The sequence below is a fragment of the Trichosurus vulpecula genome, chromosome 5, assembly GCF_011100635.1.
Source record: "Trichosurus vulpecula isolate mTriVul1 chromosome 5, mTriVul1.pri, whole genome shotgun sequence".
NCBI lineage: Eukaryota > Metazoa > Chordata > Mammalia > Diprotodontia > Phalangeridae > Trichosurus > Trichosurus vulpecula.
In genome coordinates, this window is record NC_050577.1 from 117,310,816 (window position 1) to 117,325,374 (window position 14,559).

At 41.6% G+C, this 14,559-nt stretch overlaps 1 protein-coding gene across 1 annotated transcript; it reads left to right on the forward strand.

The window, feature by feature from the left end:
* The first annotated feature begins 3,265 nt into the window (after nucleotides 1-3,265).
* LOC118851043 (mortality factor 4-like protein 1) lies at nucleotides 3,266-4,348 on the forward strand. Its single transcript, XM_036760624.1, has one exon. The coding sequence runs from the start codon at nucleotides 3,266-3,268 to the stop codon at nucleotides 4,346-4,348; it is 1,083 nt and encodes a 360-aa protein (XP_036616519.1).
* Nucleotides 4,349-14,559: the final 10,211 nt, after the last annotated feature.

Consider the following 14,559-nt stretch of genomic DNA (forward strand, 5'->3'; position numbering starts at 1 on the left):
GCTGCTATTATGATTCCCATTTTACAGCTGAGGAAACTGAGGCTGAGAGAGGTTAAGTGACTTGTCGAAGGTCCTATAACTAGCACACATCTAAGGCAGGATTCAAACCCAAGTCTTCCTGTTTCCCAGACCATCTAGCTCCCTCTAAATATGTTGAACTTAAATCTGACTCCATGAATGACACCCAGGTCTCCTTGTTATGGTCATAGACCATTGGATTTTAGAGGTGAAAGGAAGTTTAGAGAGCACCTAGACCATGCTATAATCCAATACAAATGTATGCCCCCATCCAGATATCCCGTGCCTTCCCCACCCCATACCTTCCCCACACTGATGAACTGATAAACCAGTTGTAACAGACAAAGAGAGTTAGTGTCCAGGGATGGAAACGGGGATGGTTACAAAAACAAAGTTGTTTGAAGGAAAGAGTACAGGTTGGAGGGGCTAAAGTCAGGGGAGCTCAAAAGGTTTTTTTTTTTTTTAACTTAGGAGGAGATGAAAAAATCTAGGGATAAAAAGGTCTAGATTTGATAAAGAGGATCTAGGCTGAACTCAGGGCGGGGGGTGGGGGAGGGCTTGTGCTTTTGTATCAGAGGCTGGGAGATTAAGGAGAAGACAATTTCTACCTGAAACTCAAGGATTATGCTCGAAGACAAGCAAGAAATCCTCCATGTGGGAAAGCAACCAAGTGGGCAGGCCTTGGAGTAAAATGGACAGTTCTAAGCATTTCACTGCCTTGATCAAAAACAAGACTCTTATTACTTAGAGCAGAAAATACAGAATGCCTGGCATTTAAAGTCTTCCACAGTCATGCTCCAGCTTATCTTTCCAATCCTATTTCATACAACCTCTCTTTATGAAGTCTGTGTGACAGCTAAATTTGATCACCAGCCACTCCATTTTCCCTCTTGCCCGTTTTCCCAACCTAATGTTGGACCTCATCATCTGGCACCTGGACCATTGCAATACCTTATTCATTCTTCTCACTTCTCAGGTTTATCCTCACACCAATCTATCCTCCACCCATCTATTGAAATAATCTGCCCTAAAGAGCAGGTTACTCCCTTTTTCAATAAACTCCAGTAGCTCCCTGTTGCCCCCAGGATCAAATATAAAATCATCTGTTTGGCTCTTAGAGCCCTTCACAACCTGGCCCCTTCCTACCTTTCCAGTCTTCTGAGTTCAAATCTGGCATCACAGTCACTTCACCTCTGTCTGCCACAGCTTCCCCATCTGTAAAATGGTAAGATAAGATAAGATAAAGCACTTATGTCCCAGGGTTGTTGTGAGGATCAATTGAAATAATAATTGTAAAGTGTTTAGCACAGTGCCTAGTACATAGGTATTTAATACTTATTTCCTTCCTCCCTCCCCTCATCCCTTTCTTCCTCCCTTCCTTCTTTTTAACTTCTTTCCTTCCTTCCTCCCTCCCTCTTCCTTTTCTCCATCCCTCCATTCCTTCTTCCACTTATGCCATGATCTAGCAACACTGACCCCCTTACAGTTCCTTGCATAAAACATTCCACTCCCCCAACTCTGTACAGTTCCACTTACTATCCTTCACACCTAGAATGTACAACCTCCTCATCTGTGCTTCCTGGCTTCCCAGACTTTAAAGTCTCAGCTAAAATCTTACTTTCTGCAAGAAGCCTTTTCTGCTCCTTCTTAATGTTAGTGCCTTCCCTCTGAGTTAATCTCCAGTTTCTCTTGTCTATATCTTCTTTGTACATAGTGGTTTCCATGCTGTCTTCCCTGGAAGATATGAACCCCTGGAGGGCAGGGACAATTTTTGTTTTTCTTTGTATCCCCAGCTCTTAGCATGGTACCTGAAGCATACATAGTAAATGCTCAATCAACACTTGACTTGCATTCAAAGGTCATTTACACCTAGAATGCTCCCTCTCTCCTCACCTTCCCCAGTTAAATTTCTCCTCTTCATCCCAGGCTCAACAAAGGAACTCTCCTCCAAGAAACCTTGTTTGATCCCTTCAGCTTAAAGCAACCTCTCTCTAAATTTTCCAAAACCCCTTGATCTGGATTTCCTCTTTGTCCCTCTCATGGTCTACAGGTATCATATTCATTTGTGAACATACATTATCTTTTCTGTTCGATTATAGGATTCTGGAGAGTAGTAACCATCATTTAAAAAAAAAAGGTGTCCCAAGTACCTTAAATATACCAGGCATTGGTTAAATATTTGTTGAATTTCATTGGGAAAAAGAGGTAAAAGCCTGATGGTAACACTCATACACAATTAGATCTGAGAGGCTCTGAGAGGTCATCTAGTCCAATGCCCTCATTCCACAAGTAAAGAAACTAAGCTCTGAGAAGTGGTTTGTCCAAGGCCATGTAGCTCATTAGTAGCTGAGCCAGGACAAGAGTCCAGTTCTCTCGGTGAGATTAGGGCTTCTCAGGTGAAGGTCTTTGCAGGGGAAAGTCAATTCCTTGGAGAGCTAAGGCAGAATTTAAGTAACTTAGATATTTAGTATGAGATCTGTGATCTCATCGGTGTGGGAATTTCTTCCACTGTTCTCTTTTCCCACATACATTGTATTTAACCTTCCGCTTATTTTAAAAGTTTTGTATCATGTCGTTTTTTATTTTAGAGAAACTGAAACAAGGACTTTAAAAGTTGCTACATAAGTGCCAGTCAACAACTCCTATTAATAAAAAGCCCAGATCCCTAGAGTACAGATTGCTGACTTTCAAAAAAAAAATCAGGGCCAAACTGTGGCTGCTCAGGGTCAAAAAAGGAAATATCTGAAAAACAGAGGGAAAATATTACAATGATACATTAAAAGGTTTTTTGTGTTCTTTTTTTTTTTTTAAGTAAGCAACGAAATCCTGGCTGTTCCTTGTCCAAAAGTTAGCATAGTGCAGTAAAAGGAATGTTGGATTTGCAGTTAGAGAAGATACGTTCAAATCTCAGCTCCGCTGTTTATTAGCTTTATTGCAAAGGGCCAGGGCCTTAGTTTCCTCATCTGCAGATTAGGTGATCTCTAAGGCTCCTTCCAGCTCTAAATCCATGACCTTCCGATCTTCCGGGGGCATGAAAGCCTGACCGTTTGTTTTTGTTTTTTACCAACATACAGAACAGAATTAGGTAGGTGGAAAAGAAGTTACTGAGCAGAGTTTTCTAAGATTCTTGTAGGAAAACAGGAGTAATAACTTCTTACTCCCTAGGATCGTGACGACAGCCGCAGCCCCGAGGGCCACTGCCTATCCCTGCGTGTTGTGGGAGGTGTGAGACCACCGAGGCCCCGCCATGGCGCCCAAGCAGCCCCCAAAACCCGAGTTCCAGGAGGGTGAGCGCGTGCTGTGCTTCCACGGGCCACTTCTCTACGAGGCCAAGTGCCTGCGAGTGGCCACAGAGGACAGACAAGTGCGCTACCTGATCCACTACAGCGGCTGGAACAAGAACTGGGACGAGTGGGTCCCCGAGAGCCGCGTCCTTAAGTACTCCGAGGCCAACCTGCAGAAGCAGCGCGACCTTCAGAGGGCCAACCAGGAGCAGCGGGTGCGAGGGGCTGCCCAGAGGCGCAGTGCCCAGGGACGCAGGGGCAGCGCAGCAGCCGCGGCCTCGTTGCAGCAGCAGCACGTGGAGACGCTCTTCCAGAACATTCGGATCACGCCCTCCACCTCCACGGCCACAGCCACGGCCACCCGGGAGGCCCCCGGGCGCCAAACCAGAAAGAGCAAGCAGAAAACGGGCGCGGGAGAAGGGGGCAGCAGCGGTGCCAGTGCCAGCACGGCCAGGGAGGCCCCCCAGCCTCACCAGGGAAGAAGGACCCGAGGCCACCCTTCTGCCAAAGGCGCAGGGACGTCCGCCACCCGCACCGAGCCCCAGGTCCAGATCCCCGCGGAGCTGAAGCCGCTGCTGGTGCAGGACTGCGACCTGGTCACCAAACGAAGGCAGCTGTTCTCCCTTCCGGCCAAGAGGAACGTGGACTCCATCCTGGAGGAGTATGTCACCTACAAGAAAGCACGTGGCGAGGGGGATAACACCGAGTACGCGGCGGAGGAAATGGTAGCGGGGATCCGAGCCTACTTCGACGTCCTGCTGGGCACCCAGCTCCTCTATGAGTTCGAAAGGCCGCAGTATGCTGAGATCCTTGCCGCTCATCCAGGTGTTCCCGTGTCCCAACTCTACGGAGCTCCACATCTGCTCAGATTATTTGTCCGAATTGGAGCAGCGCTGGCCCGTTCGTCTTTTGATGAGAGGAGTCTGGCTTCGTTGTTCAACTACCTGCACGATTTCTTAAAATACTTAGCAAAGAATCCTTCTGCTTTTTTTAATGCCAGTGAGTACAAGGATGCTCCTCCCGAGTATGATCAAAAAGTGGCCTAAAAGTACTATTTGTTATATTTGGGTTTATAAAGGTGTTTTGTTAGTTCCTAAAATTGTGTGTGTGTATTGCAGGATTGATATTTGTTTCCAAAGTGTACTGTTTGAAACTAAGTGAAAGGGGTAGTCCCTTCTTTAAAGAGTTTTTACTAGTATGTGAGATAATGGATATAGAGGATAACACGGTGTAGGATGTTTTATCGTATAATTGACAAAGCTTGCTTGAATTCTATGGTTACATCTCTTTAACACTAAGAACTTTTTATGATCTATGTTAATGCAAAGTGATAAAAAGCACAATAATTTCTGGTTTCAAAGGTTTAACTCATGGGGTCTGGTTGAGGACTCTTTTAAAAATTTTTTTTGGTGCTCATTTTTTTTGATGCTTTAAGTAAATATAGCCCCTTTGTGAAATGTGACTGTGTTATTCCTAGACATTTCTCTTTGCCTAGATTGGGAAAGAGTAGTAATCTTTTGTGTGTGTATGAGTTTTGTATTCTAATGAATATTCTAACTTTCAGAATGCTATTATTGTATATCTGTGTTTTTCTGGGAAATTTGGTCTTGCAAGAGCTATTTTAAAAGTCTTTCCCCCCCCCCCCCGAAATTAAATAAAAGGGGAGTGATTAAACCATCACTGAGGTTCCTTCCATTTCTGATGTTCTAAAAAAAACCAAAAAACCTAAGTTTGTTTATTTTTCTATAAGGAAAAAAATGAGGATTTGTCTATTTCTGATCAATTGAGCTTTACATGTGGCAAGCTGCCTACAATATACTGGCAAGAGTAGAATTCATGTCAGGATTTGGTTCTGTATAATAAGGAAGGAAAGACTCATTTATTAAGCACCTCCTATGTGCCAAGCACTTCCTAAGTGCTTTACAAATATGATCTCATTTAATGCTCAGAACATCACAGGTATGTAGACGCACATATCAAATGAACTGACACTAAGGGTCACTAAAATTCTTGGTTTCATCATTTATTACCAGCAAGAAATCATCATCACTAGCACTTATTTATTTACAAGGCACCTCACAGATTGAATCCTCACCACAACCCTGGGAGATAGGTATTATTATCACCCCTATTTTACAGTTGAAGAAACAGAGGCAGAGAGAGATCGACTCGCCCAGAGTCCCACAGCTATTAAGTGTCTGAGGCCAGATTTGACCCTCCTTCTTCCTGACTTCAGGTCTAGTGCCCTGTACACTGCACACATGTATTAATAATTCAGCATTGTATAAGGCTTTAAGGATTACAAAGCATTTTCTCTGTGAGGTAGATGGTGCAAAAAGTTCAGGGTGTCCCAATTTTGCATGTGTAGAGACTTGTGGGGCTTTCTGGGTCAATATCTATGAATAAACTGAGTCAGTCATCAAGCAATTATTAAGCACTTACTATGTGCCAGGCAGCTAGGTGGCTCAGATAGAGTCCTGGGTCTGGAGTTAGGAAGACCTGAGTTCAAATGTGACCTCAGACATTTACTAGCTGTGTGACCCTTGGTAGGTCACTTAACCCATGTTTGCCTTAATCCACTGGAGAAGGAAATGGCAAACCACTCCAATATCTCTGCCAAAGATAATCTCATGTATAGTATTGGCATGATATGGTCCATGTGGTCAAGGAGAGTCAGATACAACTGAACGACAGCACAGTGCTAGTGCCGGGGAGACTAAAAAGAGGTAAAGGACAGTCCTTGCCCTCAAGGAGATCATAGTCTAATGAACTCTAACTAAGATTCAGAGAGATTCAGTTTCTTGCTTGGGGTGGCTCAGTTAGGCAGTTTCGAAGGTGAGACTCAAACCCATGAGGTCCTAAATCCAAGGCCAGAGTGTTTCCACTAAGCTAGCATTTGGTGTACATGACCCCACATGTCATAGAGTCATGTGAAGCCTCTCTATTTGGCCTTCTGGAGACTACCTTTTCCTACCTAAATTTCGTTTAGAACAAAATTTGAGACAACACGGACATGGTCTTACATAGCAAAAATAATATACTAAATGGTACTTTTGAGACATTCCTCGAGAGGAACTTGTGAGGATTCTTGTGTCTATATAGTTTCCAGACAGGCCACCTAGGAAACTGCCTTAAGGTGAAGGCTCCACAAGGGGAGGAGACAATCCATGCCTTCCTTACGCTGCTGTATCAGGGTTTTTGAGTTTGTATGCATAATAGGAAGAGCTAGCATTTACATTCTAATTTAAGATTTGCAAAGCATTTTATATGTGCTAGCTCATCTAATCCTCACAACAGCCCTGGCAGGTCTGTGCTCTTATTATCTCCATTTTTACAGATTAGGAAACTGAGGCATAGAGGGTAGTGACTTGCCCAGGGTCACACAGCTAATGGGTGTCTGAGGCAGGATTTTAACTGAGGTCTTCTTAACTTCCCATCCAGTACTCCATCCACAGTGCCATCTAGCTGCATAGTGATAGCTGGTGCTTCTTAAAAAAAAAAAATTATCCCACTGCTCATATAAGTTTCCAAACCAATCAGTCATAAAACTATTTAAAATACTTAAAACCAATCCCTTTCCGTATCCCTCCCATTGATCTGCCTCAGTGTCTCTGAAGTATGGGGTGGACTGTGAATCCAACAGTAGGCAACGCCAGGAGCACAAGATATATTTGGGTGACCCACAAACACAGCCCCAGGAGCCTAGATTTTTGAAGACTGGAGAAGAAACCTAAATGGGACAGATGAGAAATACTCCTATACTAACTGTTCATCTTCCTGAGGCTATATAGGACATGCCAAATTGGTTCATTTATTCATTCACTCATTCATTCATTAAAGCTTTAATCAGAGCATGCAAGGGACTGTCACAGCAGACTAACATGGATGAATTTTCTGGAGCATGTATAGGTAATCTTTGAGTTTTCACATAGATGCTTATTAAACACTTGTGGATTAGAACTGATTTTTGTAAATGGTTATTAAGTATCTGGGCTGCTAGGTGGCACAGTGGATAGAGCACCAGACCCGGAGTCAGGAAGACTGGAGTTCAAATGCAGCCTCAGACACTGACTAGCTGTGTGATCCCGGGCAAGTCACTTAACCTGTTTGCCTGTTTCCTCATCTATAAAATGAGATGGAGAAGGAAATGGCAAACAACTCCAGCATCCTTGCCAAGAAAACTCCAGTGGTGTCATGAAGAGTCAGACACAACTGAAACAACAACAGAATGGACTGTGTTTAGGGGGCTTTGGGTTCCCTCCCATTAGAGGTCTTCAGACAAAAGATGGAGAATCTCTTGTCAGTGAGGATTCTTGAGGGAATTCTTTTTCAGATAGGAGTTGGACAAGATGGCTTTCCAACTCTGGGTGGTTCTGTGGGATCTGGGAAAACCTGATCCACTTTCTGCCAGTGGACTCAAGGAAGGATTTCACAGAAGGCCAGGGCTGTTTGGTTTTTGTCTTTGTACCCACAGCTCCTCGAATAGCACCTTACATATAGTAGAAGCTTACTAAATAATTGTCAAATGATTGACTCAAATTAGAGGAAGTCATACCTGAGCCCAACCCTGAGGGAAAGGAAGCATTATGGTTGGTGTAGAGGAGAGGGGCATGAGGGATGGCCTAAATGAATATAGTCATATATAGCTCAAGATAAATTCAAGACTTAAAGTATGTCATAATAATACCATTTAGCATCTATTTTAAGACTTTTCCTAATATTCACTACAGATAATAGCAATGAACTCCTATTATCTCCATCCCAGGAATGAAGAAGAGGCATGTGAGAATATACTTAGGACCTTTTTGTTTCCTCTCTGCCCCCTGGGACCACGAACTCCAAGTACTGCCATAGGACCAGGTTAAGAGGAAATGGGGTATGTGGTGTTTCTAAAGTCCAGCATCCTAGGCTATGCATGGTGAAATTACGAAGTGAGAAAGGCGAGTCTTTACAACTCAGTGCATTCTTTCCTTCATCTGTTCCTTTCAGTGACCCTACATTCCAGGCACTCTTAGCCTCACATCACCCACCCTCTTCCTCACAGTCAGTCAGTCAATAAGCATTTAACCTCTCAGGATCCTTTACTGTGGAGCCACACGCTGGTTATACTTTTCTTAGGTTCTGTAGCCTTTTTAGGCTATTCTGTCAAGGTTATGCCCCCTGCTAGGAGACAGTCAGCTCATGTGTCCCTTTTATACCCTTGTGACCTTAGACAAGTCACTTAGCCTCACTAGGACTCAGTTTCTTCATCTGTAAAAAGAGGAGGTTGAACTAATGATAATAATTAGCATTTATGTAGCACCTACTATGGGCCAAGCACTATGCTGAGTGCTTCACAAATATTATCTCATTTGATCCTCACAACAGGTAGGTGTTATTGCTATCCCCACTTTACAATTTAAAAGAACCCCAATTTTGCAACTGAGGAAACTGAGACAGATAGAGGTTAAAGTGATTTGCCCAGGGTCACACAGCTAATAAGTGCCTGAGACTGGATTTGAACACGGGTCTTTCTGACTCCAGGCCCAGGGCTCTATCTACCGTGTCACCTAGCTGCCTTATAATATGTATATTATTATAGAAGCCTTCTGGAAAGAATGCCTTAACCTAAAAGAATAATTCTAATGTTGGAAATCTGAAGCAGGCTGCTGGGCGGGGATGGAGTGGGTCAGGGGGCAGGTGATATATTTTTGGGAAATTAGGTCTTTAGCATCCAACAGATAATACCACATAAGTACCATTGTTTTCTTCCTGTTAAATTCTGGGACTAGTTCATTTTCCGTATGTAGTGGCTGTCCCACAGAGATATACTGAAGGACTAGGTCTTTGGGTTACCCACCCAAGTACATGTAACAGGACAGAGGATCAATCTTAACCATAGCTATGATGCTGCACAACCCACGGTTAGCAGAACAGCGCTCACCTTGAGGTTAACTGCAATTATCCTTCCTCTCCCAATAGTCATGGCATTTTAGCATTCTGATCGCTGACAGTACAGCGCTATGTCTAGACCAAAAATTAAGAGGTTTTTTTTTTAATAAAAAGGTCAAAGAGGGTTCTTTTCCCTACACATGAGAGGGAATATATATAGGGCTCTCCCGAGCTTGGGGGTAGGCAGAAGGAATGGCGTCCAGCTCTGTGAATCCTCTCAACACCTTTTGAGGAAGTGAGACATTTAGCAATTAAGCAAATTACCCAACATCACACAGTAAGTCAGGAGTCAAATCAGGTGCTGACTTTCAGTGCTCCCCCCTCCCCAGTTATAAGGGAAAATGAAGAGAGGCAGGTGACCAGTTAGCACCAGTAGCCATGCTACTTAAAATCCTCTCCTTCTGTCGTTCTGCTATAAAAGAAAGCTCCATGGGCACTGAATGGGCCAAGTATTTTGGTTCTTCTCTGATTCAGTTGCTGTGATGTAGAACCATTCATGAACATATGGATGAATACTTTATTTGGTACACCTAGACTCAATGAGTGAGTCAGGCCCAGCAAGAGTACACTCCAGGAGGTGGTCACCACAGGTGCCGGCCTTTTAGGGCACAGTCACTCTATCGCCACCTGCTGTCCACTTTCATGCCTGCTGGTTTATCTCCACTCCCTACTGTCCGACACACCAGTGAGTCCCCCACCCCCACCTCCGCTATCTAGTGGGGAGGTATGAAAGCTCTGGTTGGGGGCAGGGGTGGTTATTTATCTTTGCATCTTCTCTAGTGCGATGCACATAGTAGGTGCCTAATATCTACTGAATGCTGCTGATCTGGTGGTGGTGGGAAAGTAATTTGATCTGAACCAAAGAAGGTAAATGGTTAATCCTGGTCCAGGACCCTGAGGTGACAACGAGGGCTTGGAATAGCCTTGAGATGTGCCCTAATATTGGAGCCAGCTCTTTATATGGACTCTAATTCTGGCCTCCATTCAGAACTATACTCACACTAGGGTATTGTCCTTTCAAATGTATATTGGGACAGAAAAGAATCCCTTAGCTATCTGCAATTTGTGGCAGTACACGGAGAAGATGAAGAATAATTGCAGATGTTATAAATTCATACTGTATTTTCTGCTTGTACACCTACTAGCTACCTGTATAGACCCTGTGTTTTTTAGTTGATGATGTTGAAAATATTTCACTTCATCCAAGTTAGCAATCATCAACACATCAGGCTTTATTTTAAACAGAGTTTTAGTTTCATTTCCATTTTACAAGATTGAAAAGAAAAAATGCAATGATAACGCACCTGTTTTTCACAGAAGACATCATTGGCCATTTTATATTATCCAATTTCATACCAATGACATTCTTAGGATGTACATAATGTCACTTTCGTTTTACAAATAATGCATAAAAGAAACTGAGGTACAGAAGGGAGTGAAATGGCAGACTCAAATGGACTCAAACTGAGTCCCACAGAAGGTGAAGTGACTGATACAAATCGGTCTCGACTGAGCCAAAACTAGGTTGCTTTTCACTTTTTATATTGCTTCAGCTAAACTCCTAATTAAGTTACCTTGATTGTATAATTTAAATGGAAAGTATACTAGTATAATGGAATATACCTACAGAGTTAAATCAATAAAAAATATTAAGTGCCTAATATCATGCTATGCAGAGTTAAATAACAACGCTGCTTACTTTCATGGATACTTTCAGTGATCTCATTGATGTGGGCATTTCCTCTAGTGGTAGAGAACAAAGCCCATCCATATCTTTCTCTCCTTGCAACCCTTGTCCATGCACTCCTGGAATTCCTTCACTCAACTGGTTAGGGAACTTCTCCTAGATCTCTTTAAAGTATGTGGGTGTTAGTGCTGTATGCAGGCTGATCTTCTATAGATTCTGTTGCTTGGCAGTGTCTGACATATACCAGGAGCTTAATAAATGCTTATTAGTTTGTTGATTGAATCACCTTTCCTGGTTATATATCTTGTTGATGGTATCTTTGTTGCCAAAATGCTGCACCTTGTTTATGCCCTCTGTATTTCTTTCCATTTAATGATCTACAATTTTGATTACTCAGAGACTGAGCTATTTCATGATTTCCAGCCATACAATAGCTCTGTAAAGATAATTATGTTAAAAGGATGGGATTTTGTTTCAAGGAGAAGGTTGGCCTTGTTGAAAACACTGTACAATTTCCCAAATGCAATCCACCTTATTCTCATTTTCCTGTTAAATTCTGGGACTAGTTCACTATCTATGTGTATTACATATCCAATACATATATACTGAAAGATCAGTGCTGTGGGCTGACCACCCAACTACATATAGTAGTTTCGTGATAGTATTCTTTACCTACTTGGTAAGAAAAACCAAGATTTTTAGGCCAAGTGCTTCTGAGTGTTTACAGATCTCATTTGGGAGGCTCTGCAGAATTCTTGATATAATCTGTACAATGTTCTATACAAACATCACCATCTTTATGAAATTCCTCTTCCATCTGGAATCTGAGTTTTAACACGTCCAAACCTGTGGCAAACACTTTTGGTGGGCATATGTTTCTTTATCATATTCCTTGCCTGGTATGGTCATCAGAGAATCCTCAAAGAAGTTATCTTGTTTTGTCTATCAATGAATCTTGTATGATCTTTACACATGTATAGGAGACAATCTGGAAGAGAGTCTGTGAAGTAGCATTTTACTCTACTGACGAATTATAGTCAACAAACAACAAGCACAGTGATCATCTTGTGTTCTCTTCACCTTCGAGTCAATTGAATAACCATATGATCTATTATAGAACATTATTAGTGAAAGCTTGCCTGTTTCCCTTTCACATTTTCATCAAAGATGGGCCTGTAGTCAGGAAGATTCCTTTTCCTGAGTTCAAATCTGGCCTCAGATACTTACTAGCTGTTTGACCCTGGGCAAGTCACTTAACCCTGTTTGCCTTGGTTTCCTCATCTGTAAAATGAGCTGGAGAAGGAAATGGCAAACCACTCCAGTGTCTTTGCCAAGAAAACCAACCTCAAATGGGTTCATGACGAGCTAGACACAAGTGAAATGACTGAAAAACAAAAGCTCCTCAATACATGTATAAATTATTTTTATAAAGATTTTATAGAGATAAGGAAATAGGCATGGGATAGTGATATCCTCACATTTGCTTTTTTTTGGTTGTCATAGTACCTGTGAATTTTCCTAACCATTCAGTCTTTTCTCCTCTTTCAGATATTTTAATAACTGATCCTGTAGTACCTTTAAATCTGTGGGGTCTCCATAATGTATCTTCTTTGTGTATACTTCCAATTATTTTTAGGGCTATTTCTACTTTTTTTATGTGGCACACTGGCGACTGTGATGTTAGAGTTCAAATGTAATAGTTTCACTGTCGCTGATAAAAAAAAATAGTCCATTGTAGACAACTTTACAGATTGTTTCCATACTTTATCTGTTTTCTATTCTCTTTAGAATTTCACCTTTAAATGCTCTTTGGATGATGTGGCTTAACTGGGTCTCACATCAAACTTTCTATAAGCTTCTTTTTCCTTTGACCAATTCTATTTTATGAAATGATACTGTTTTAAATCTCATAATTGTCTGCGATCCTTATGTGTAAGATTTCACAATTGAGTTTGTATTTTAAGCTGGTGTTGCCATACCTCACTACTTGGCAAAGAGATGAATTGTTGGCTGGCTGATCTGGTTTCCAGTATCTTTTGGCCTCCTCACTGTGGTGATTTCTTTGTGTTGATGTCTGTTCCTTTATCCATTTTCTATTCTCAATATCTGGTTTAAATTGGCTAGCTTGGAGCTGTTTTGATTATATTTTTTTCTTCTTTCTAATGTGGTGTTGATTTTGTTCTTTGCTCAATTTGATAGCTTGCCTGTACATAAGCAGCTATATCGGAAATGACTCCCACATCAATAACCAGTCATTTCCTGTCTTTCAAGATACAACCAACTTCATATTTTGTGAGGTTATTCAAAGTTTGCCATATCTAGCACCTACCAACTCTCTTCTTGAAAAAAAGAATTAAAGATATATGGGTCTAAATTTTTTTCTTTAACCTATTTTTTAACCTATTTTGTTTCTTGGTGCTGAGCCATATTTTCTAGTATATTTTTCAACATATTCCTCTATGCCTGTCTTTATATTCAAGTCATGGAATATAAAAATATATGATAATTTTATTTGGAGTTTCTTGATTGCCCAGTTCTTTGTAGAATTTCTCTACCTCCTCATACTCTGTAACAAAAAGTCATTGGATCATAGATTTTGAGCAGGAAGGGAGCTTAGAATTTTTCTATGTTTGTCCTTACCTCTACCTCATGGAATCCTGATTTAGTCTAGGTACAACCTTCTACCTGGAGCCTGTCCAAATCCCTCCAATTCTTAGTGCCTCCCCTATCAAAAACATTAACTTGTATTTATACATATTGTTTCCCCAATTAAATTGTTAGCTCCTTGAGGGCAGGTACTATTTTTTTTAATTTCATATTCCCAGTTCCTAGAATAATTTTTGTCACATAGTAGGCCCTTAATAAATATTTTTAAAATTGAATGATCTAGTTCAACCCCCTCATTTTGTAGATGAAGAAACTGAGCCCCCCAGAGAGATGAAGAGACTTGTCCAAGGTCACAAAGGCAGTATGTGGGAGAGCTGGGATTTAAACCCAGGTCTTTTTACTTCAAATCTAATGATTTATTTACTATACACTCTGCTTCTTTTGACAACACTTTTGGTGTTCATCTTTATTTTCTGAGATCTGTCTCTATCAGATGGACAGGACTCTGAGATTGAACTTTCTTCATCCTATTGGCAAATAAGCTAAAATTATCCTCACATTTGTCTTTTTCCTCATGATCATTATGAGGATGAAAATTCGAAGTGAGCAAGGGATCCACGGAATGATGCTTCTTGTTGCCTTTGGACAAACAACAAAGCCAACTCCACCAGTACATTTCATTTGCCTCTCCAAGAAAAACCTGTGAGCCATTCTTCCATTTAGTTGTAACTTCCCGAAATCTTCTGCTTTCCTTTATAGTGCAAACGTCAATATTGATGATTCACTTCCTCCAGTAATAGGTCAACAAGTTGGTAATTGGATAAAGCTCTCCCACTTAGAGGACTAACAGTCAGATTAATGTTTATAGAGGATCTAAAACTGATGCTTCCCACTGACCACTTTTCTGCTACCCTGGAGGGGATAGTAAGGACATGGGGCCATTTTGTACTTTTCTTTGTTTCATGGGTTGTCTTAGCTAAAAAATTCATCCACTGGTAGCTAGCCTATTGATGGGCCTCTCTATATACTTAG

Bases quoted from the DNA above. Each gene is read 5' to 3' on its own strand.
- LOC118851043 (XM_036760624.1), top strand. From the start codon at position 3,266: ATGGCGCCCAAGCAGCCCCCAAAACCCGAGTTCCAGGAGGGTGAGCGC.